The 24,827-nt window shown below is 43.8% G+C and overlaps 1 protein-coding gene and 1 long non-coding RNA gene across 14 annotated transcripts in view; one reads left to right on the top strand and one right to left on the bottom strand.

The window, feature by feature from the left end:
• FGGY (FGGY carbohydrate kinase domain containing) overlaps positions 1 to 24,827 on the top strand; it is a 433,125-nt gene that overhangs the window by 342,466 nt on the left and 65,832 nt on the right. For 2 of the 13 annotated variants that reach the window (XM_073789160.1, XM_073789173.1), the window contains one exon: positions 13,619 to 13,846. The exons of the other annotated variants lie outside the window; for them this stretch is intronic. In XM_073789160.1, coding sequence (XP_073645261.1) covers positions 13,619 to 13,803 — 185 coding nt within the window. In that variant the 3' untranslated portion in view covers positions 13,804 to 13,846. Of the gene's footprint in view, positions 1 to 13,618; positions 13,847 to 24,827 lie in introns of those variants that run through there. 13 annotated transcript variants of the gene reach the window in all.
• The window catches only part of LOC109551070 (uncharacterized), a 62,334-nt gene that overhangs the window by 20,876 nt on the left and 16,631 nt on the right, over positions 1 to 24,827 (bottom strand). The window contains exon 2 of the long non-coding RNA XR_012324590.1: positions 11,808 to 11,978. This is a non-coding gene — a long non-coding RNA (uncharacterized lncRNA). The remainder of the gene's footprint in view (positions 1 to 11,807; positions 11,979 to 24,827) is intronic.

Here is a 24,827-nt window from a genome sequence, read left to right as displayed (position 1 = left end):
TTATCATCATAATTTTACAAATTAAGAAACAGGGTAGGAGGGTTTAAGTGACTTACCAGAGCCCATGGCTAGAAAGGGATGGAGCCAGAATCCAAGGCCTAGCCTAGGATTTCAAAGCTGAGGCTTGTTCAACTTGGTCATACATGGGAGTGGACTCCTCTGGGGCTGAGTGTGATTGCCATTATTTAAAAAACCTAGTAACAGTAATAGACAACTAGAATTTTTTTTTTTTTTTTTTTTTTTTTTTTTGCGGTACGTGGGCCTCTCACTGTTGTGGCCTCTGCCGTTGCGGAGCACAGGCTCCGGACGCGCAGGCTCAGCGGCCATGGCTCACGGGCCCAGCCGCTCCGCGGCATGTGGGATCCTCCCGGACCAGGGCACGAACCCGTGTCCCTTGCATCGGCAGGCGGACTCTCAACCACTGCGCCACCAGGGAAGCCTGACAACTAGAATTTTTAAAACTTATTTTATGGAAGTATAGTTGATTTACAATGTTGTGTTAATTTCTGCTGTGCAGCAAAGTGATTCAGTTATACATATATATATTCCTTTTCGTATTCTTTTCCATTATGGTTTATCACAGGATATTGAGTGTAGTTCCCTGTGCTATACAGTAGGACCTTGTTGTTTATCCATCCTATACTAGTTTGCATCTGCTAATCCCAAACTCCCAATCCATCCCTCCCCCACTCCCCCTCCCCCTTGGCAACCACAAATCTGTTCTCTGTGTCTGTGAGTCTGTTTTTGTAGACAACTAGAATTTGAATGTACATTAAAATGTCCCTGTGTTAGTCAAGGTCCCCACAGAAGTTACCTTCAAATTAGGATAGTTTTAGAGAGCTTAGTAGAGGGACTATTTACATACTGGGGACCAGCCCTGGAGAAATCACAAGGGAGGATATAGTATACTGGGGTTTGTAACAGCTGGACCTTAAGAGGTGAAGGGAGAGCACAGTTACTGAAACCCCTGAACCCCAGAACAGAGGGCTGTGTGGAGGCGACCGAGTCAGCTGGCTTGCCAATGACCCTGGAAGTGAAGAGCTGGGTTATTGACCCCATCTTCCTCCCGCTCTCTGACTTACTGTCGGGCTCCCCATTGGCTGGAGTCAAAGTCATAGGGCAAGAGAGCTCATTGATATAGTCTGTACAAGTGAGCCTGGCTCAGCCCAGAGAAGGGTGGGAGGGGTTCTTTAGGAGCGAATGCAGCTGTCCTCCGTAGTCATCCAGACTGGGCTGTGCAGGTCTGTCTGCGACCAGAGGCCAAGCTGTGAATGGTTTGTTACAGATTGGCAGTGAGATAAGGGACTTGCATCAGAATATAAATCAATTACAACATTTTGTTCGTAGCAAGATGTTCTCAGTGAGAGAATCAGGGTGTTTGTTTACTTTCTGGAGCAAACTCCTTATGTCATTATGGACGGGCCCTTTGAGTAACACTGATCAGATCTGTCAGCTCTGCAGATGACAGGCTAGGGTGCTCAAAAGGGACCCACTTATCCCTGCTTTCCTTTTTCCGCCTTCCCTTCTGCCAAAGACAAGAAAACTGTGCCTCTTCTGAGCTGGGCACTGTGCTAAGGTACTTGAGATGCCATTTGATTCTTGCAAGGTAGGTTATTCACCTCACCATTACAGATAGGAAACTGAGGCTCAGAAAGTTTAAATAACAGATCCATCATCTAACAAGTAGCAGAGCTGGCGATCAAATCCAGAGCTGACTCCAAAACCTGTGTTTTTTGTATAGGCTGCCCTAGGGCCATGCTTAAAATTATCTGACATTAATACCCAGGAAACAATGCAGGGTTCTAGGGGGGATTGCCTTGTTTGGAGACCTATGGCTGTGTTCTCTGCTTTTGGTAACAACAACCAAGCCATGGTTTCTGGGAATAGACACACCCCAACTCCCAAAAAGTCAGACAGCACCATTTATGGGTCCCATGTTACTTTGCTTTACAAGGCCTTTCCCAGCCTAGCCAGCCAGATCAGAAGGTGAAGTCAGTTTGTTTCTAAGTGGCTCTTGTCTGTTTCTATCTCTTTTTAAATCTGGGAGGTCAGGAAGAAGATGGGGAGAAAGAATTCATGACAGGGATGCATTTCCTTAGAAATGTTATTAATTGGCTGGGCAAAACAAGAGAAGGAAATAAAATAGCTGCTCCTTACTAAGTAAAGGCATCTTCTTCCCTTATCTCATTAAAAATTAAAAACACTCTTGGTTTAAGCAGGGCAAATTAGTAATTAAGTGCTATATAATCAACTTGTGTAAACATAATATCGAAGGGGAGGCCAAATTAATCACTCTGCTGGCTTGTTTTTGCCCCCATCAATGCACCTTTTACTTGGGTCCTTCCTGTGATGTCAGGATGCATTTCCTGCTCTCCTCTGAAGCTGGAGATAGGGTGGGCTGTGGTACTGGGCTGACAGATGACAGTGGGCTACATCTGGAAAAGGCATGTGTCTTGGCCTTGATTCAACTAGGTGATGAGGCTCCCTATTTAATCTTTTGAGCCAAGGCTCATCAGCAAGAGGCTGCCACGTGACAGGGACAGTCCTCGATGGTAGCAGGACAAAAAAGATTTAAACACATCTTGGGTCCCATGGAGTTCCAGTCTGGTGGGGAGGAGGTAGACACAGACAGATACAGTTATGAAAAAGTCAACACTAAATGTAATGACAAAGACACAGCGCCTTGGCTTGGGCTCAAATCATGGCTCTGCCACTTACCTTAAGTGAATTACTTAATTTCTCTGTGCCTCAGAGCTCTCATTAGTAAAACATAACAGTAATATCTGCATCATAGGTATATTATCTTACAACTCGTGTTGTAAGAGGTCAACACGTTAGTACATGTAGAGTAGAATACTGTCTATTTAATGTTGGCTCTTATTTGTTTAACTACAGTTGCTATACAGTGGATAATGGAGCACCAAGGAAGGAGTGTCTTCCATTGTCTTAGGGCTAGAAATAGAAAGGTGCTTCTGAGAAGGCAACATTTGAACCAGGCCATATAGGATTAGTTGGTGATAGAGCTGGAACTCTGTGTGGAGAGGCATGTGAACCGGGCTGGCTCTTAATCTTTGCAGTGGAATACCTTCTCTGAAAGCAGAGGAAGGAGCATGTGCCTCAGTCCTGCACAAATCTCTCTCCATTTCAACTCAACACAATAAATATTAGTAATAACTGCTGGAGCTCAGTCGTGTTATGGCAACTGCCTGCCAAGTCTTGGGGGTGGAAGAGGGTAAATGAGCTGAACCTGTTGTGGACGGAATAAGAGGAAATCAAATGAGGCCAAAGAAAGTAGCCCACTAAGTCACCTTGCTACACTCAGGGTGATGGCATCTCCTTGGCTTGCTAGCTATGTGAACCAGCCTGGCTGGGCAAGGTACTTAGTTTCTCTGATCCTCAGTTCCGTATTAACCGACCCCACTGAGTTACTGCAAATATTCTATGCATGAAAGCACAGTTAGCATAATGCCTGGCATGCAGAAAAGTACTATTATTAATATTTCCTGTATTCATTTGATCCTTACCCCAAAACCAGTAAAGTAGGTGGTAGCATTGTCCCACTTTATAAAGCAGGAATTTGAGGCATCAAGACTGATAAGCTAAAAAAAAAAACTGATAAGGTGACCTGAGGTCACATGGATGGCTAGTTGGGGGAGGAGGGCTGCAATTTAGCTGGTCTGGCTCTAGGCCCACTCTCTGCATATCCCCTGCTGCCCAGTGTCTCAGAGGGCACCTAGAGCTGGCTTTACATATTATATGCTAGAAATAGGGCAGAGGTCACTTGATTATGTCCAGGCCCCTCAGTTGCTAATGAGGAAGAAATCCTTTCTCCTGTTTAAAGGAATGATAGGGTTGAGCCTACGACAGTGGTCACCCTCTAACAGGTGGGGCAGGTGGGGCAGGCCAGGGTGACTCACCAGGAATGATCATCCCTTGGACGCAGTGGCGATGCAGCTGCCTGCACTGAACTTGGCAGTTTTGCTTAGGGAAGAAAACAATTTGTTTATTTTTTTATCCTTCACATTCCTCTTCCATAAAGGATTTGAGGAAGCTTATAATACATGACTAAGCAGAATAAAACTAAGCAAAATAAAACTCACAAGTTAGAAACTATGTAGGAAGATAATATACCAACTACTTAGACTAGGGGCTTCTCAAGTATATATATATGCCTGCAGGCCATACCAGGTAGGCCATGGAAACAAGCAGAGAACAAGATGATTTCATTCTGTACCAGATTGGAGAATGTATACTCTGCCTAAGGACCTTGAAATTCAAATTGTTTTAACCCTGCGTTGGTGAGTGTCAGACCAAGCAGATGTGTGGGACAGGTTTGGCCTATGGGTCTCTGACCCATAAATAAGGGGATTACTTGGAGCTTCCCAGCAGCCAACACAAAACTGGAAATATGTCAAGTCATATAGTGTCCACAGAGTCAAGGAGGTGTACCAGTTTTCCAAAAGAGACCACGTTTTCCCTGGTACCAAATTCTAAAATGTCCATTCCTTTAAAAACAAACAAAGAAGTCATTCCATGGAACTTTACAGAAGAAGCAGAAGAATTCATCCTATACTACCTTGCTAAAGGTCCGGAGCAGGACATTGAAACTTGACTTGAGGTCAAGAATTGCCCGGGCTTATAACTTTCTGGAGCTGTCACCTGCCCCAGGGGTAGGACTGAGAATACCCGGCATGGTGGGTGGATGGCATGTGCCTTACCACTCTTCCCTGAATATTCCTTCCCTCAGGCAGCTTCACAAACAAAGCTGCGTCACTGACCTAGGAGTGTCTTAGAGGACCTCAGTACTAAAGCTTTTTACCAGCCTGGCATCAGGGAAGTGCTAAAATGAAGCACCCATCCATCGAGAAGGGCAACAGATGTGGAAGCCTATCAAATGTCAGTAAACAGCAAGCCTTCAGAGGCCACTGAACTTGGCATCCTCTTAGCAAAAAGACACTGTTGCCTTCAAGAGGTAAAGCCATGGACTTTTATAAACTACATTAAGTGATGTATTTTTTTTCTTAATCTCTACTTTTTTTAAGGGCAAATTTAATGTTCCCAGAGTGTTCTAGGCTTTCAGTCCTGGAAATGTAGGTCTTCAAAATATCCTCCCAGTGATTATGAGAAGTTTCATGTTCAGCTTATCTAGTACCCTCCCTTTTACTGTTAGCAGTATGATTCATATTATAAGCAATAAATAGGACCATAGTTAAGAGCACAGACTCAGATGTCACATAAATCTGGGCTCCGATCCTGAGTTCAGCTGCTAAAGCTGTACATTAGGTCAGTCCCTTTACCTCTCTAAGCTGGTTTTCTCACTGTAAAAATGAGACCGTTAAGAGCGCTTGCCTCATAAGATTGTTGTGAAGATTAAATGAGATAATATGTAGAGAGTATTGAGCACAGTTACTGGTGTGAATAAACTTTCAGTGAGTTATACAAAATTAGAGTAATATTTATGATACCTATCATTATTAGCTGACTGTAAATCACACGTTGTTCTAGCGCTTTATGTATATTATTGAGATGGCTGGGCCACTCATTTGCCTGTTTGCTCTCAGATAGCTTATTCACACCTGCCCTGCCGTGTATTACATTTCTCAGGCTCTCTGGAAACTGGCCACTGAGTAGATTTGGCCAATGGGAGATGCTGATGGAAGATGGACGTGCAGGAAGCAAGCGGGGAGAAGTCAGGTCATTTCTCTCTTTCACTGCAGCAGCAACTTCATCTCCTGTGTGATTCCAGCTCCCAGCCTTTCCCTTCAGGTCCCAGGGCTGACCACTCAGCCATTCTTTGGTTTCAGCTCCAGCCTGACATGGCCAGCCCCCGGCTCTGGCCACACCACTACCTCCCATCATCCCTTGATCCCTAAGAGGAGCAGCAGCTTTTTGCCGTCCCCGATCTCTGAGTTCCTTCAATATCATCTGTTTGGCTTCTTGGTTTCTTGTGTCATCAATGAAACCGATTTCTTGTGCTCAGTTCCTTTTGTTGAATGACGTAGAGTGGTTTCGCTTCTCCCGACTGGACTCTGATTGATACCGTCACTTTTAAGCATTAAGAGAAGTCAGTCCTTATGGCAAATCCACTTCCCCTCCTCTCTCCCTGTCGGAATGAGCTAGGCCAACAGGAGAAAGGGTGGCCACTTATCATGGAAAGCAGTTCACTTTGACTAAGTGACACCCAAAAGACAAGAAATTGACGTTAGCAACTTTAGTGAATACCCAGCTCTGAATAAGCCCACTCTTGAGTCAGGCATTGAGGCCAGTGGCCACAGGTAGCTCAGCACCTGTCTCAGGAGACACAACTTGATTACAAGTCCGAGCCAGGCACAGTTCCAGTAGTGTCTAGTCAAAAGGAATAGAAACTCCTCTTTCTTGAACCAGAACTCTGGACCTTTCTAAGTGAATCACTCTATTACATGTGTGATTATTCTCATCACCCAAATGAGGAAATAGAGACTCAGAGAGGGCAAGCGATTTGCCCAAAGTCACATAGCTATTAAGTAATGGCATTAGGAGTTTAAGTCTGTATGTCTCAGAGCTTATGTTTATTGAGACATATCTTTTACTCAGGGTTTTCCAAGCTTTCTTCCTATCTCAAAGCAAATTATAAGAAAGCTACATGCATAAGTCATATTGCTCTGGCCTTCTTGTAGATGTTTCCTTGCAGAATCAATATTTAGCCTTTCTCACCTAACTCTCACAATAGGTTTATGTGCAAAGTCTCTTTTTTTCAGTTTTACAAATGAGAAAACAGACTCAGAAATTAAAAGAACTTAGCCAAGGTCACACTGGGTGTTAATATTCAAGCTGGAATTTGAATACAGGTTTTTGTGTCTCCAAGCACATGCTGTTTCTATGGGTGACCTCAAAGTTGTGGATAGTGTAATAGAGGGCCAGATGTTTTACAATTTTAAAAAAGAAAAAGAGGAAAAGCAAGGCCAGGTTCCCCACCTTCAAGGAGCTGACAGGCTAGAAAAATAAAAATGAAGTAACCTGAAACCGGAGAGTGCCATTACATAATCTGCTCCCTGGTAACAGCTACAAGCAGGAAAGAGAAGTGTGGCTTTGTATAAGAAGTAGGGCTTGAAGTGGAAATGTTAACTTAGGATGAGCAGAGAAGCAGCAGGAAGTGGGCTTTTCAGGTAGAGGTGCTAGTGAAAGCAAAGGAGTAACACAGACAGAAAGACATCAACTCAACTCCTAGGAAAGCATCCCAGTTCGGGAGTAGCAGAAGAGAAAGCTCGATATATAAGGACCACAGTTGATAGGGAATGGGGGTTGTCAACTATAAACAAATCATTAGGAGTTTGATCAGGAGTCTTGGGAGCATCCTTTGCCCAACATCCCCTGACTCTATCATTTTTTATAAAAAATGTTTCAGGCTAATAGTCTCATTTACTTAAAAGTCAACAACATTAAGTGCTTCTTAGATAGTAATACTGCTTCCTGCTTAAGCAAAAAGCCTGTAAGTTAATTCAGCCTGGGAGTAACGACAAAGATTTATTATTTATCTCCCAGCAGTTTTGAAGCCTCCCTGAAATATAAGGCCACACTCTTTAAATGCCCCTAGAAAGTTATCCTATTTCACTAGAGTGCATTTGTGTATAGAGTATAACATATCAGGTTTGAAAATTTCAGGATGAAGAAGGCACCTTCTGAGACAAGGCCACTGAGATATGGGAAGCAAGCAACCCACCTCACCCCACCTCAAAATCTACCCCCTCGCCCCTCCCCCCCGTCCTCAGCTGACACCTTGGCCGAAGGAGCCTGTGTGTTGCAGTTGATCAGACTGAAATTCCTACCAAGTTGGCCATGTCAGTTTCACCTGTCAGCATCTCTGATGAGGAGGGATCCTGACAAACCAGACTGGTTTAGATAATTGGATTATAGCAGTTGTCTTCATCTTAGTAAGCTGACTAACTACTATAGACAGACGTTTACAGAGGAGAAATTTATAGACAATCCTAAAGTGGAGATTCGAGGAAGTGCTTAGACGACTGGGAAGCAGCAGGCTTTAGTGAGTCCAACATATTGTGATGTGGTGGGGAGCTGTGACCCCTCTCTTCAAGGCGCTCCTAAAAGGATAGCGAAGGGTATTCATGTAGTTTCACCAGACATCGCGTATGTGACTTTGCGGATTAACTCACTTAGTCCTCACAACAATCCCATGAGGTCCTGATATTCCTTGTGCTTTGCAGATAAGGAGATGTTTGCAGATAAGGAGATGTTTGCAGATAAGGAGGCCAAATTACAGAGAGGTTCAGTACTTTCCCAAGGTCACATCCTAGTAAGATATGCTCGGTTAATGTTCTGACCCTGTAGTCTGTTCACTGGGAGAATATTGGAACCCATCTGTAAAGTTGCCTTGGGACACTTCCTCATGGTCAGGCCTCCCTCTACACTTCCCCCACCTCCACCTGTGCTTATCTCTAGCACTGCCCTTAGATGTTTCCACGTCTGCTTACCCTACTTGGGTGTGAGCTTCCAGGGAAAGATCCCAGAATTCCTCACCCTTAATCAGTAGCAGGTGCTGTGTAAACGTGTGTTGTACCGAAGTGGAGGTGAAATTGACAGGGAATTTGTCGTCTCCCTGGAGCTGGCCGAGCAGACCGGTTACCCAGGGCACCAGCCACTAAAGCAAGGGTGCTGCTGTGATGGATGTGGACGGAAAGCCCATAGCAGGTCAAATCCGACCCAAGACCACCTAGTTCTTCGCTCTGTCTCTGAAAACAGCTTTCCCTGTTCACACTGGCACTCACTCCAGACGGTCCCCGTGCTTCTCAGTTACTCTCTCTTTTTCAAAGATGAGCTCCCCATCCTCAGTGTCGGTTCCGTCACTGAACAACTCGATATATAACCTGAGACACGAGGTCTACCTCTCTGGGCCTCAGATTCCTCATCTTTGCACTGAAAGAATTAGGTTCTGGTCTTCAAACAGTTTAAAGTAGCGGATCATTTGGGAGCACACTGTACAAAACAGATAGACGCTGAGCCGTGTCTTCCTGCTCACCGTGTCACACCCTCCCTTTCCCCATGGCAAGGTGTGACCCCTTAGAGGGTCTCAACTGAACATAAGAAGCACTGGACTCGATCGCTTCAGAGGCAGTAACCCAGAATATATTAAGGTAATGAACACGAATACGTAATAGTATTGTACAATAACAAAATAGCTTCAAAATGGAAGATCCAAGCCACTGAGGAAGGCGGGTTCGAGGGCTCCTGGCTGGACCCCTGCGCCTGCTCGTCTGTCAGATGCCGTGTGCTCCTGGAGGACTTGTCGGCTTGGCCTGATCGGGTACAGTGGGTTGGGGAAGCTAAAGGCTCTGGGCCCCATCCTCCTTGGCTGGGAACAGACCGCGTGTCGTGGAATTGTATCCAGCCACTCTTGGAGACTGATTTTCCATCTGAGGATCTGACCTCTTGCTTCACCAGCAGAGGGGGTCAGACCATCCTGGGAGGGAGGTCAGTGAGCTAGCCCCCTGAAAGGCCTTCCCTTTCTTTCTCTTTCTTTCTTTTTTAACTGTCTGTTTCAAAGGGAATTTCCGATTACTCTGGGGGCTTAACACCACCGGTTTGAATCTCTCTTGGCATTGAGAGCTTTGAGATAGCCATATCCCCCCCCCCATCAGTGCTTTGTGCTAGGAGATTACTAAAGATTTAATTCCATTTATGTCATTGGATTTATTTCAAAAAAAATCCAAAAACCTTTTGGAGTCAGGGATGAATGCCCCATTTCGTTTATTTGTTGTCAGTTTTCACAGATTCCTTATGTGAATGCCTCAAGGGTAAAAATCTTGCTTTAGTTATTTCCGTAGCTCCAGCGCCTAACACAAAGACTGACGTTGACTGCTTGATAAATATTTGTACATCATTCAACAACTATACCCCCAGGTACAGTGATGTGTGAAATAACCATTGTACTAATTTTCATCACATTTACAGTCGAGTGTAAGAGACAGTTAAATACAAATAAGTATACAGTGTATGTTGGGTTAAGGGCTGTAAAGAACAAAGAACAGTTTCAGTGGAAGAACAAATTTGAATGATTGATGAATGAATGAAAGTAAAACGACCTCAGCTGCCAACCCAAAAGCTGTCTCATCTCATCTCTTTGTAAATAATTATTATTGCTATTATTTTACTTATCACAACTGCTACCACTTCTTGAGTATCCACCACGTCCAAGCTCTGTGCTAGCGTCTTCCTATTTGGTACATCAGATTCTCAGAAGAACCTTGCTGTTTAGGCCTTCTTATCCCTTATTCCAGATGAAAAAATAAGGCCCAAGGAAGGTAATTAACTTGTTTATGGTAAGAGAGCTAATAAATGTCAGAGATGAATCCAGGTTGGTCTGACAGAGCCTTTGCATTAAGCAAAACGGAAAAAATTCCAAAAGTTATCACCAGGGATCCAACAGGGTGTCCCCGTTTGAGGAACACCACCTCCTACCTTGTTACAAAAGATCAATGATGTTAGGTGAGAGGAGGAAACAAAGAGAAAAATCTATGCTGGAGAGTGAGAGGGAAAAGAAGGAAGATAGTATTCTTGAATTGGCCATCTTATCAGCCTAGCAATAATAAACCATCACCATGGGAACAGGAACTCTAATTAATGACAGATGTTGAGTCACTTTAAAAACCACACCATCTGAATGCCGAGCTGGTGCCGTAACCCTCTCTCCCCTGCCGCAGCTGGGAGCATGCTATGAACTTGTTGGAGAGACCCATCTTTCATGGGTGGAGCAAACTCTGGACTTGGCATCAGAAGACTTACATTTGAGCCCCAAATCTGCCTTTCTGAGCTCTTTTGCATTGAACAATAAGCTCACCAAAATTGAGAGGTGGCTATCATTAATTTTGTCATTATTATTATTACTAGTAGTAATAGTAGCTTTCTGAGACTCAATTTCAAGATCTATATAATAGTAAGTAATATCATTTCATCAGTTACTGCAAGAAGTACACTTACAGCAATGCCTGGCATAGACAGTGTGCCATCGTATTTAACCATGGTGATGCTGATGCTGGAGGAGAAAAAGAGGAAGGGGGAAGAGAAAGAAGAGCAGTTGCAATGATGTACGTGCATAGAGCTATGAAGTCTCTGAGGTGTGATACAAATGAGGGCATTCTACTCATTGTCAAAATATTTTTGGTCAGTTCCTGGGCTGGTAGCCCATTCCTATGTTTAGTTTTCTCAAAGGTTCTATTGTCTGTGTTGCCTTTTTGTCCGGCCCAATATGCATGTCTCTCCTGCTTCCGGCTGTGCAGTTTAACTGGGGGAAGGACAACCAGGACAAAGAATTGACAGAAACCATGAGAAAAATTTACTCAGGGCCCAAGTTCTCTATAGGCCAGGATTTTCCAAAGGGTGTTCTTTCATACATTAGAAGGTATTCCTGGAAAGAATTCATTTGGAAAATGCTACGCTCAAGTTAATTAGGTATCTTTATAGCGAGACTTTGCATAAACCTTTAATATGTAAACTTGTGTTGTGAATCTCCCGGGTTGGGGAGGCATTTAGAATATAGACTTTCATAAATTTACTTGACCAAAGAATTAGTCTTTCATGGAGCATCTTACTTTGCTAAAGGACCAAACATTGGGAAATGCTGCCATAAGCCGAGGGACAGACCATCAGGTGTACAAGTAGTACCACATAAACAAGTTTGAAAACCTCCACCAATCTTCCCATCAATTCATGTGTCTATTTAACAAACTAAAAGAGCACCCGTGCTATATTTGGCAGTGACTGCGTGCTAGATGGTGGAGAAGCAACAGCAAGATCCATGTATTTCCCACTCTTACCCTCTCGGAGCTCTTGCGTGCCTATTGAGGTGAGGGAGAAATTGCCTAGCGGTAGCAATGCAGTGTGACAGCGAACAGATGGAGATCCCAGGGTGGCATGGTACCAAGGGAGGGGCTTCTTATCCAACTGAGTGGGTCAGGAAAAGTTTCCCGGAGGAAGGAGCTTCCAACCTGAGATCCAAAGAACAATTAGAGCTCTGTAACACATTGTCAGTGCACTTTCCCACGTGTTGTCACAGTGCATCCTCACAGCAGCCCTCCGGGTCAGACACAATGAGTGGTAAAAGGAAAGTCGTTAAGTGCTGCTTAATGAGCTCCTACTACAGGTTAGGGGCTGTTCTAGGCATTTTATACACTTACTGCATTTAATCTTCACAACAATGAGTGGCCTCAGTTTACGGATGAAAAATTAAGGCTCAGCTTAAAGTAGCACAAAGCTGCACGTGTAATTTGTATAAAACGAGGATTGAACTCAGAACTACACGATTCCAAAGCCACCTCCCATTGCATCTTCCACCAGTGATGAGCCCAGCCAGTGGCTAATCCATGACAGCGTTTATACCAGAATGAGAAATGTAGAAAAGTAAGCAGAGCATCATAAATGTTTTCTTCCTAAATGATTTATGTTGTCCTGAGAAGTACCCTGGTCCCAAATGTTTGGTGTAGAAAGTCCTATGCTTTTTTTTTTTTTTTTTAATATTACCTTGTATGAGAAAACCTTTTTTTATTTTGAGTTCTTACTTGGCAAAATAAAAACTTGCTAACCATGTGCCATTCTCCAAAGTAATTTTGGAAGTATTAGTGTCCATGAAATTTAAAAATCTTGGAAATATTCTGTATGTATTTTATTGAACATACTCATTCTAAAGATGAGAGGAGTGTGAAGCTTCACATTGCTTTGGGTTTGCTGGTTGGAACTTGGATGAGTTACTAAACTCCACAGACTCAGGTGTCCAGCAGCCATAAATGGATACAAAGTAGAATAATGTGGCATCTCCCTAAATGCACACATATGCCACCGGTGGCACTCAGGATGACTTTAGCTGGCATGTGGACACTCTTTCTAATAGTTATATATTGATTTTAATGTATATTAGGAAAAAGGTAACCAACAGCGTACCTATGTTTTCATAGACATTTCTGCTTAGAACAAGGCAGTTTGAAAAAAGAACAGGGAATTTATTTGGAATTTAGAAAAAGTATTACATGTATAATACTACAGATGGTACTTGGATATGGAAACAATTATGAAGATGGTATGTGAGTAACTAAAATTTGTGAAATAATAAGATAACATGTGTGAAAGTGTCTCATGCATAGAAGGCCCCAGTAAACGCTTCCTTCCTTTCTGATTCATCTGGCCAGCAAGTGGCAGAGCGCAGGACTAACCCTCATAGCCTCAGACTCCCAGTCCAGTGCTCCTTCCAGGACACCTTTAACTCTACTGCTTCCTATCTGCCTGCCTCACCCAGCATCCTACCCCTCGCCACTCATCCCTCAGGAAAAATGCAGTGAGTAGGTATTTCAGAAGTGACTAGTTGGCTTTGCAGAAATGTTCTGATGAATGTCAATAATAAATAAAGTATACCTAACAGCGTAGACAGTGTTAGCATTTGGAAAAACAGGAATTAGATTCTGAGACTTGAAAGGGCCCTCAGAGATCATCTCACCCAACCCTGCCTTTTACGGATGTGGAAGTTGGGACTCAGGGAGGGGAAGTGCTTTGTTCAGAGCTCTTAGCTGATCAAACCAGGATGAGGATTCATATAAAACGTGCAGATATAAAATGTTACTTTTTTTTTTTTTTAAAGACCTGTTTCCTGCTTTCCAGAAAAGTAGCAGGGATGTACCACAAAAGGACTTTTACTTCCACAAATCTAAAAATGTGGCAAGTCATGCTTCATACTGTGCCCATCAAGAAAACATTGTAAATGATCACTGGAGAAGGCATTCCTGGTGGTATTCTTTTGTCTGTTTGCTTGCTTGTCTGTTTTAATTGTAAAGTACACGACATAAAATTTACCATTTTTGCGTGCCCAGTTTAGTAGTGTTAAGTATTATTCACATTACTGTGCAACCAGTATCCAGAACTCTTTTCATCTTGCAAAACTGAAACTCGGTACCCATGAAACAACAGTTCTCCACCTCCCTCCCCTCCAGATTCTGACAACCACCATTCTGCTTTCTGTCTCTATGAATTTGACTACTCTTGGTACCTGATAGAAGTGCCATGATATAGTGTTTGTCTTTTTTTTTTTTTTTTTCTTTTCTTTTTTGCGGTACGCAGGCCTCTCACTGTTGTGGCCTCTCCCGTTGCGGAGCAGCAGGCTCCGGACGCGCAGGTTCAGTGACCATGGCTCATGGGCGCAGCCGCTCCGCGACATGTGGGATCCTCCCGGACCGGGGCACGAACCCGTGTCCCCTGCATCGGCAGGCGGACTCTCAACCACTGTGCCACCAGGGAAGCCCAGTGTTTGTCTTTTTTTGTGACTGGCTTATTTCACTTAGCATAATGTCCTCAAGGGTCATATCCATAGGCGCACGTGTCAGAATTTCCTCCCTTCCTGGTTGTTTCCTTGATGCGACACAGCCTGTTCTCTGTGGTCCCCATTTGTACCTATCATCACCGTGAAGACTTTGGCACGCTTAATATTTTAGTGACTTCTCTCCAGTGGGGAAATATGGGGTTGGCCAAAAAGTTCATTCAAATGGAAAAGCCCGAAGAAACTTTTTGGCCAGCCCAATATCCCCGTTGGGGATGACAGCAGCAGTGAAAAGCGATGTCGGAAAAGAACTGAAACCCCCTTCTCCCAGTCTTTTCTAAGTAGGTGACAAGGGAGAGAAATGAGATTGCATGCTGCATGCCCCCACCCTCACCCCCAATTTCCTTCATTGCTTCCACCGCAAGTCTTCAGTCAGCCGTAGAAGAGCAGTGGGGCAGTGGGGTTAGTGGTTTCAAAAGTGGATTTTCAAGAAGAATAGGCTTGCGTTCCAGTCTAACCTCTGTAACTTACTAAATCTAGGATGTTGGATAATACGATTAAGCTCTCAAAGCCTCATTTCTATTATCTGTGAATGGACAGAATAATACCTGTATCCAAATTTAAAAAAAAAAAAAAAGCTTGCTTTTTTTCTCCTTCTGAGTGGTGAGATATTATTTTCTGGATACTATATTTTAGTTTCTCAAATTAAAAAATAATAATACAGTGACCCCGTCCGCTGGGTTGTTCAGAGATGGGATGTGATGTTATCTGGCATTTTGGCCATTGAGATGTCTTGTTCTAGGCTGAGGACTTTAGGGGGAGATGATGCTCATCTATTATGCAGCATCTGTATGTCAGATACATTACCTTTTCATCCAGAACAGAGTAGAACTCTATTATGGCCCTGGACTCTTTGCATCATTAACATTTGCTGTCTCCCCAGCTTGCCTTAACCATCCCTGTTCCCTCAACTCCCACCCTTGAACAGCACCTAGCATAATGCCCAGAAATCTACAGATGTCCCCCCTCGTTTAAAAAAAAGAAAAAGTGTTTCTTTAATGCATTGGGAATCACTCAACATTTGCCTGTGTTTATTTGGCCACTAATACAACCCCATATCTTAAGATACTCTCTTCCCACTCCGATACCCCCATGGCCTCATGATAAAAGGTACCATTCATTCGACCTCTCAAGGCTGGCAAAGAAGGAATCCTGGGGTATAGAAACTGATTTTGACTCCTCTCTGAGCACTCCTCCTTGCTGACCACTCAGGAATTTTTTTTCCTGGCTTTTGACCCTCCCCTCTTCTTTCTTTTGATAAATCAGACAGCTGTCCCCAAAGGGATTGCATCCATTACCTTTCACTAGAGTTGAGTTCACTTGCCGTTGCATGTTTCTGTTTAAAAAGAAAGCCTTTTAAAAGGGTCGAGCATACACTGAGTGTGTACTTAATTTTTAATATGTGTGTGCCCACAGCCAAGAGAACAGAAGAGAAGCCTTAAATAACAATGAGACTGAATAGTACATGTGCGTTTTATGTGGCACTGATTCCTAAATATATATATTCTTAGCAGCCAGGTATTATTTAATACATCCCCATTAGTCAAGATGCCAAATCTAAATGAAAACCATGTTTAAATATATTTAATAATATTATGGCTTTTGGTTGACTGTCAAACTAACATAACTGTATGTTTTCCCCAAGCCAACACTCAGTCACTGTCTTACATTTTTACTCTGAGTGCTAGTTCTTTTGTGCTATCAAGCCAATTTTGATCATAAAACAATATATACCACAGACTTTCAGCATCGTTTTCACTGGGCCCTTAAATGTAAATGTTTTAGAAAGAGAACAACCCTGAGTTGTTTTGTTTTTTTTTTTTTTTTTCTGGCCGAAAAACGAAATGTCTCTTCTTCGTGGGGTGAGCCCCTGGATTTAAAAGGAAATTAATAAATGTCTTAGAGATACTAAATTGTTTATAGTTTCTGTAACAAATGGTGTCTGCCTTTTGAGTTGTTATTGCTTTTAGTGTTTTGTACTAAATGTACTATGTTCATTATTTTTTCTTGCGATGATTCAGACTTCTGTTAGTTTTGCAATAGCGCCACCTAGGGGTTCTGGGGAACATTGAATGTGCTGCTAAAATGTTCTCAGTACCTTTTAAAAAAGCAATGCCCCTGCTCTTTGAGATGCACTGACAAAAGGCTTGTGGGTCTTGGGGTTGACGAAGAGAGAAGGCAGTAGTAGCCTGACGAGATAGGTTGCTAGTTCCACCCACCAGGTTTCCAATCTGGCGGCAAACCAAAAAGAGCTATAACTAAAAAGAGTTCTTTTTATAAAGAACTAGCCAAACTTGGAGTAAAATATTCTGTTCTAGCAGATATTTTTAAACTATTAATAAAACATCATTGCATTTATTTAACATGTTTAACTCTTGTTCTTGTTTTCAGTAGTTTTCTTGCTGTTTTCATCCTCCTGATAGGCATTTCCCGTAGAGATTGCAGTGAAATGATTCTTGCATGTGGTGCTTTGATTTGCTCTCTTGTAGTAATTACTTTCCTCTCACATCTCCAAATGTTCTCCTGTTTTCTCTCTTCATTGTTCTCTGTATTAGTCCTTACAAAGTTTTATTTCAGCTTATTTATTCTTTCCACTAATGTTTCATTATCGTTTCTTCTAGTTTCTGGGTTCTTACATGGTTCTTTATGTTTACATCTTAAGGCTTTTTAAAACCTGATTGAAAACTATCACAAATGTGTTTATTAAAAACATAATACAGGGCTTCCCTGGTGGCGCAGCGGTTGAGAGTCCGCCTGCCGATCCATGGGACACAGGTTCGTGCCCCGGTCCGGGAAGATCCCACATGCCGTGGAGCGGCTGGGCCCGTGAGCCATGTCCGCTGAGCCTGCGCGTCGGAGCCTGTGCTCCACAACGGGAGAGGCCACAACAGTGAGAGGCCCACGTACCGCAAAAAAAAAAATAATAATAATACAATTCTTTGATTATATAAATGCTGATAAGTAACTCTTATAAAACTTTTTTGCACCATATTAAATTCAAAATAAGGAACATGTGTTTAACTTCGTACACTGTAGACGTTCTATGATTCATTTTAAAAAGTAAATATAGTGCATAGCAGTACATAAAATTCTTATAAGCAGGTATTACCTATGTGTCATATCTCTTTGTAGATGATGATGACAATGACGATGATTTTAGGCAACATGTGTTGATGCTTTCTACATGCCAAGCACTGTTCAAAGCACTTTACATGAATTAACGTATTTAATCACCACAACAATATCATGGAACTGGGCTGAAAGTATTCCCGTTTCACATATGTTTACAGAATGCTTATGCATTCCCAAAGGGGAAACTTCAACAAGGTAATGTATGAGCCCGCCATAGTTAGTGTGCAATAAAAGAGTTAACATTATTAGTTCTTTCTTGCACTTTGGGAGTCAGTTTTGGTCACTTTTCTTTGTCCCATTAACCAGCTTTCCCTTTGGAAGCTTGTGCTTCCCTTCACCCTTTGATACCTGTCTGCTTCTCCTCACTGTGTGCCTCCAGCTTTATCTATTGAAAAATCACTGTCTGCCCTCACAGAGCTTATATTCCCACTGGGAGGAGTCCAGTAACAAGTAATTCCAGGAACAAGTAACCACCATAAATAATACGATTTCAGGTAGCCAATAAATAAATAAATGAATGAAAATGCTGTGAGAGAAAGTAAAGCAACGTAAGGGAACAAAGAGAGACCAGGCAGATGAGGTGGGAAGGACTGGCTGTGTGAGAGGTGGGAAAGGCCCTCCTGAGGAAGGATGTTTGAGCTGAGACTGGAATGGCAGAGAGCACAGGGAGTGCAAAGGCCCTGAGATGGGAATGAACTGAATGTATCTGAAGAAAAGCAAAAAGACCAGGGAGGCAGTCCTTGTTCTCAGGTTTCTTAGAATCTTGCAGGGGAGAAATACAGTAAAACAGACAGCTGTACTAGAGTTGGCTGTGTGCTGTCTTAGGTGATGGACCTCACCCAGCCTTCAGGAGGCAGAGAAAACGCTCCAAAGGAGTGACAGTGGATTCATGACTTGGAAGTGTTAACTGAACAAAGGTGTGTGTGTGTGTGTGTGTGTGTGTGTGTGTGTGTGTGTGTGTGTGTGTGTGTTGAGGGTCTGAGATGGGAGGAGGGTGTACAGAATTCTAGATCTTGGGAACAAAGGATTCACAGACCTAAAGGTCAACTCAGTAGGTATTGGATGAAAATGTGAATTTGAGTGAATAAACGAATGAACAAATTAATGCTTTTGTCTTGTAGCGGCAGCTCATAAGACAGAAGTATAAAGCCGAAAAGCATTTTGTTAGTTCACCTTGATAAATCACTGTTCCAGATTCTGCCCATCATTTCCCTGTAGGCAGACTCTTATGAAGACCCGTTTCATTATCAAAAGGCTGCTTGCCTAGTAGGTTATTCAGGGATTTATTGGGAAAGCGAGCTAAGCAGTCATTTTAACCTGGGGACTGGACATATCCAAAGCCCAATGGCCAGCATTCTTGTCTTTCCTGAGCATTGCTTGGATGAGAACTATGGGATGGATAAATGGTTGAAAAACGAAGTCATAATCTCAAGGCTGTGCATAGAAGGGAGAGTGGCTGTTCGTGTTCGAGACCCCAGAGCTAATTGCTGGCTTGAAAAGTAGGGACCTGGCTTCTGGTCTTCGCTCTACTCGTGGTTGCGGCATTGGTCTCTAACCTGTACAGTGGAGTGGTGCCAGGCAGTGGCTAAGGTCCCTTCCAGCTCTGGAATTCTGTGTTCATCTTACTCTACCTGATGAAGAGAGGGAGGGAGTGAATGTGTATGGGCACCAGCCCTGTCCTGGGGTACTCGCTCCCCCAGAAGCCTGGGCATCTCTTGGCCCAAAGCACCCTAAGAAGCTGTCCTAATCTGCCACACTCATGGGTGGGTTCTGGCTGTCCACCACCTGTGTTCCTGCAGAGCCATGAATGACCACATTCCTGATGGTCTCCTCCTTCCCCTGTGTCTGTTCTTCTGCAGTGATCCAAGAGCTAGGTATTCCTGATGTAGCCTTTTCTTAGAGTCCACACAGGGATCCTCTGGTCTGCCCGTTTTCCCTCTCCCCTTCCTGCTCTAAAGCCATATCATAAGCATTCAGATCTCAGCCCCTCCACTAACCACCTGTGTGGCCTTGGTCAGGTTTCTTAATCTCTCTGTGCCTCAGTGTGGATAGCAAATAACCTATAGGGTTATTTGTAAAGATGAATGAGATAATTCATATAAAGCAGTTAGCACAGTGCCTGGCTCATCATAAGTGCACCATGCATTGCTGCCTTCCTTCCTCAAATGTTTTCTGACCTGTTCTCAGGCAAGCAGGAAGGATCCTGAGGTATACAGGACACCTCTGCCCTGAGGAGTCCAGTCCAGTGCCTCCTGTGAGGCACATGCTTTCCCTCGTTGAGTCCCCACCGCAATCCAGAGCGATGCTTATTCTCCTCAGAATTCTTTTCAGACTGCAGCCCAGAGACCAGAGAAGTCATGTGACATTCCCTGCAGCATACAATTTGTAAATGGCACAGTTGGAATCAGAGCTCCGGTCTCCCAGACTCCAAATCCAGTGCCCTTTCCCCCACTTCACCCAGGCCGCCATCGCCTGGCTTGTTTTGAAGGGAAAAAGCAGCAGTGCATCATGGGAGTGATCATATGGGAAATCAGCTCTCCTTCCCAGGACATCCACTACCAGCTTTCAAAAGAGGGGGGACCACTAGGCTCGAGAGCCCAGCTCCCAGCAGCCCTTGGGTCAACCCATCTGAAAAGGATCCGTCTTTAAAAGCAAGGAGCCAGAAAAAATAATTCATACTAAAAACAAACTCTGTCATGAGTCATTTGACTTTGCTTTCCCCCGAACACATAGTTTATGTCTTGGGCGAGCTAAGGCTAAAGGAACATCTGATACGTTTTAAGCTAGCAGAGCTATTATTTAAGGAGCTCTACATCCAGTGTGTGCCCATTGGACCCATGGTTTAAATCAAGGCTTGTGCTAAGGGAGCCTGACAGTTCGTTATTGCTGTTGTAGTTGTTTCGGCGTGTGACTGTGTACGAGTTTTATCAAGGTAACAAGAATCGGTCCATGATTCAAAAGTTCTCAGGTGGTGAACTAACCTACGCAGTAGCTATTCTGAGTGAGTCTGTGCCTGAGAGGAATGTGTATAATGTGCATGTGTTGAGATGCGTGAGCCCCTTTGGAAATGAGAGGGAGAGAATAGGGGAGGGCAGCTTCTGAAGGAGCTGCTTTCTGGTTGCATCAGCAGAGGAGGGAGACTCAGCCCTGGGTCAGAGTATTGCTGGATGAACAGGACATAACCCAGAACACAAGGCAAGTGTCTCTGTCTCTGTGGCTGACCCGCTCCTCTTTAGATAACAGAAAAATGATGGAAATCGACTTACATTGTAAAAACTCAAACATCAAAGAGTAAGCGGGAAAGGCACAAACCTCTCCTGATCCCAAAGGTAATCGCTATTGTCCATTTTATATGTCTTTCTAAGCTTTTTAAGGCATTCATAGACATATATGTGTATGTAGGGTCATATAGTAAAACTGTTCTGCAAGGTTTTTTTTTCACTTATTAGATATTTGGAGTATGTCAGTGCATATAGAGCCACCGCATGTCTGTTACATGTTGGTAGTAATTCCACAGTCGGCACATATAAAAAATGATTTAACCAATGTCCTGTTGATAGACATGTAGGTAGTTTCTAGTATCTGGCTTTTGCAAACAGCAATCAAAGGATCATCCTGGGTATGGTTCTTTATACACAAGTATGAAAAGTTCTCTTGGAGAGATACAAAAAAGTGGAATTTCTACTGGAGGGATTTATGCCTTTGAAATTATGTTAGCTGTGGCCAAAATGTCCTCCAAAGAGGCTGTCCCAATTTGTATTCCTGCCAACAGTGCCCCTGTTCCTTTGCCAACACTGCATATTGTCAATCGTTTTAACATTTTTGCCCATTTCTCGGGCAGAAAATGACTGCTCATTGTTCTTTTCCTTTGCCTCTGCCCTGTTGCTAGTGAGAATGAACATTTTCTTTATATCTTCAGTCTCTTAATTTCTGTCTTCTGTTAATGGCCTATTAACATCCTCTCTTCATTTTCCTCCAGGGTCGTAGGTCTTTCCCTCGGGGATTTGGAGAGGTTCTTCGTGTGCTCTGTGCATCAGTCCTTTGTCATTTATCTTGAAGACCTTCTTGTAATAAGACCTTCAACATCCACCTTTGCTCACCGTGTCTTATACAGGAGTTTTAAATTTTCATATACGCACATCTGTGAATCTCCTTCTTTATGGCTTCAAGATTTCTTGGAAACTTTCCCTGTAAACTGTTTCTTTTCCTGGAGCTGTGTTTTTCAGAATAATAACATTTTAGACTACAACACCCCGGGTTAGCAGAATGGTCTCTGTTTTTGCAGACATTCTTGGTAATTTCACCATTAATTATGGGGAAATTTTGAAACCATGTGGATCGGTCCTAGGCAAATGAGAGGCAGCAGGGAACTAACTAGGAGCGGGCAGCCTGAAGTCATATATATGGACCTTGGACCATATCCAGGCTCCTGTACTTACCACTTGATTTGGGGACATCACTTTGCTGCTCTGAGCCTTAGTTTATGTCTCTGTAAAACGGGGCAAATCACAATTTCAAAGGGTTACTGTGAGGTTTAACATCTCCCATGTCTCAGCCTACTCAATACATGTTTGTTTCTGCCCCTCCTGATAAAAGGTCTTTTTCTCCCCCCACACATGTAAATGTAACTGGTCACTTAAGACTGTTGACTTTCATCTCTTCTGAGGATTTTGTAGCTGAATCGTGGAGTCACAGCTTGCCCAAGAGTCTGAGGCAATTTCCTCATGATGCATCTCTGTGGGCCTAAGGGAAACTAAACACCTACGCCATTGCTCAATGCTGGAAAATTCTCCAGGGTGGCCGACCCCTCTTGGCGGAGAGAAGCCAGGGCTCTGGGGGACTACTGCCGTCCATGTGGGTGGAGAGCTTTTGTCGTTCCTGGACTCACTGAGCCTCCTGCTTGTGCGGGCACAATTCCCTCTCCTTTGAAATCTCTTCCCCTCCCCTTGCCTGGCATCCTTCACTTATAGCAACACAACACTCGAAGTTGGGAGCCCAGACACTTGAGCCAGACTGCCTGGGTTCAAAATCCAGCTCTGCCACTCTTACTTGTGAAGCCTGGAACAAATGTCTTCATCTCTCTCTACCTCAATTTCCCTACCTGTAAAATGGAAATACTGGTATGACCTACCTCATAGGGCTGTTACGAGAGTTGATACTTACAAAGCCCTTGGCATATAGTACAGTGATCAAGGAGCTACAAAGAAATCATATACAGTATCTGAATCCCGGCTCCTCCTTTCACAGCCAGCTGACTTTGGATAATGTACTTATTCTGACCTCAGCTCTCTCATTTGTAAAATGGGTATGAAAATAGCTATTTCATAGGATTGCTGGGAAAGTCAAATGGGATAATGTATGTCATGAGTATAGGGCTTCAATTATTGGTGGCTACTGTGGTGATGGTTATTGAAAAAGACAGGAATGAATATGCAGGGACTACCTACAACTCAAAAGCAGAGAGGCTGGTGATTAAAAGAGAAGGTTCTGGAGTCAGACACACTGGGTTGGAATTCAGCCTCCACTACCCTTGGCCCTGTGACCTTGGACCTAAACCTTTTTGGCATTCAGCTTCCTGATCTGTTAAATAGGATTGATAGTGGGGCCTACCTCTAGGCTTGTAGGCTTGTTATGAAGAGGAAATGATGGTAAACCAGGAACATAGGAAATGCTTAATAAAATTAACTGTTATTGTTCCTCATATCTCCTGCCCATCAATGGGAAGATTCTCGTCTGCAGTCAGGAGTCCCTGGGTAGGAGAAATGGCATCACAGCCAGAGCCCCTGCCCAGTCCATTCTGCTGGGTTTGGAGCACAAGGTAGGAAAGAGGATCAAAACTCAAGAAGGGAAACTGGGGCAGAAGCCTGGTTTTTACGGATCAACCAAAATGATTGAGGTAGAGAGAAAAAAAAACACAATTAAGGATGTCCCTCAAGATTTATCTGCAATGATATATTTCCTTTTAATTCTTAAAGCAGTCCTATTGGGTAGGTTCTGTTATTTCCAGTTTTCACCTGGTGAAACTGAGGGTGAGAAAATTCAAGTGACTTGCGTAAGATCACACAACTAACAAGTGGAGGAGTGGGGATTTGTGCCCAGAACCATCTGGCTCCAAATCCCTAATGCTACGCTGTCAGTATCTGCCCCGCCTCTGTTGGGAGCAGCTCAGAGGCCAAGCAGGATGGAGCTGGGGGGCCCCTGTTTCTCTGGGAGAGCAGAGGAGGTGGAGACAGGGGTAGTGGGCCTGGAGCTGACAGCCTGCATGTAAAAGTTTGGAAAGTTTGCCCTGAAAGGAAAGAGAGTTTTTTCAGCTGAGGCCATTTTCAGCTGTACCCTGTGTACTAGGCCAAGGGTAAACAAAAACACAGCCATAAACAGTACTCCCCAGAATTCTCGTCACAACAGCCCACTGTGCTCTTCCTGTTTGGAGATGACTGTCGAAACGCTTCGCGTGAAAATGTCTGAGTCTGTTACTGTTCACCAAGTCAGTCACAGCCCATTCGAACAAGGTGCCTTGGGTGTGAGTAGAGATGCAAGAGTCATCAGGTGACCAGCCATTATGAAGTCTCAACAAATGGCCTGCCCGGGAAACCAGCATCCCTGGACTAGGGCCAGGCCTATCCTAACGCCACTGCTTGGAAGGGGCCCATCCTAGTTCAGAGGGCCTGTCCCAGCTCGTTACAGAATATGTTTTTATAGCTATCCTTTCTCTAATTAAACGTAAAGTATCAAAGCTGGAATCAACTGAACAAGTCCTCTAGTCTAGTGCATTTAAAAGTTGGAGACATTTGGTTCCCAGTGGGAGGTGACATTCCCAAGGTTATAGAGAGAAAACCTGCGACTGGAATCCAGGCCTCCTGATTCTTAATCTAAAACACGTCTAACGCTGCCCTCCTGAACCTTTCCAACACAGGTGCAAAATTCCTGCCAGCCTCTCCAAAGGGCAGGGCTGGAAGGTGGGAGAGGTGGGAGGGAGGTTGTGTTTGTCCTTGATACTTTCTACCTTGCCCTCTACATCTGTTCCCTCATTTCAGTGTTTCCTCTCACCTGCCAAAACTAACTAGTCCTGTGAGCCCAAATCTAGATCCTTGAGAAGCAGCTTCTCGGGTTTGCAGAGTCATTCCTGCTCCCCTGTCCAGGGTTTTTTCCTGCTGTGGCAGTGCTGCCTCTTGAACAATGGACAGGCCCACAGACCAGGAGGATGCCTGGCTCAGCCCCTCTTGGGGGTTTCCCAGGTGAGATGTGGCCTCCCCAAGTATCATTCCACATCTCCAGAGGCAGGCCAGGAAGAGGAAAGGGATGAATGTTAATTGATCACCTGGGAACATGCTGGATTATAACCACA

This window comes from Tursiops truncatus, chromosome 1 (genome assembly GCF_011762595.2).
Source record: "Tursiops truncatus isolate mTurTru1 chromosome 1, mTurTru1.mat.Y, whole genome shotgun sequence".
NCBI classification, from domain to species: domain Eukaryota; kingdom Metazoa; phylum Chordata; class Mammalia; order Artiodactyla; family Delphinidae; genus Tursiops; species Tursiops truncatus.
This window is presented reverse-complemented; position numbering and strand designations above follow the sequence as displayed.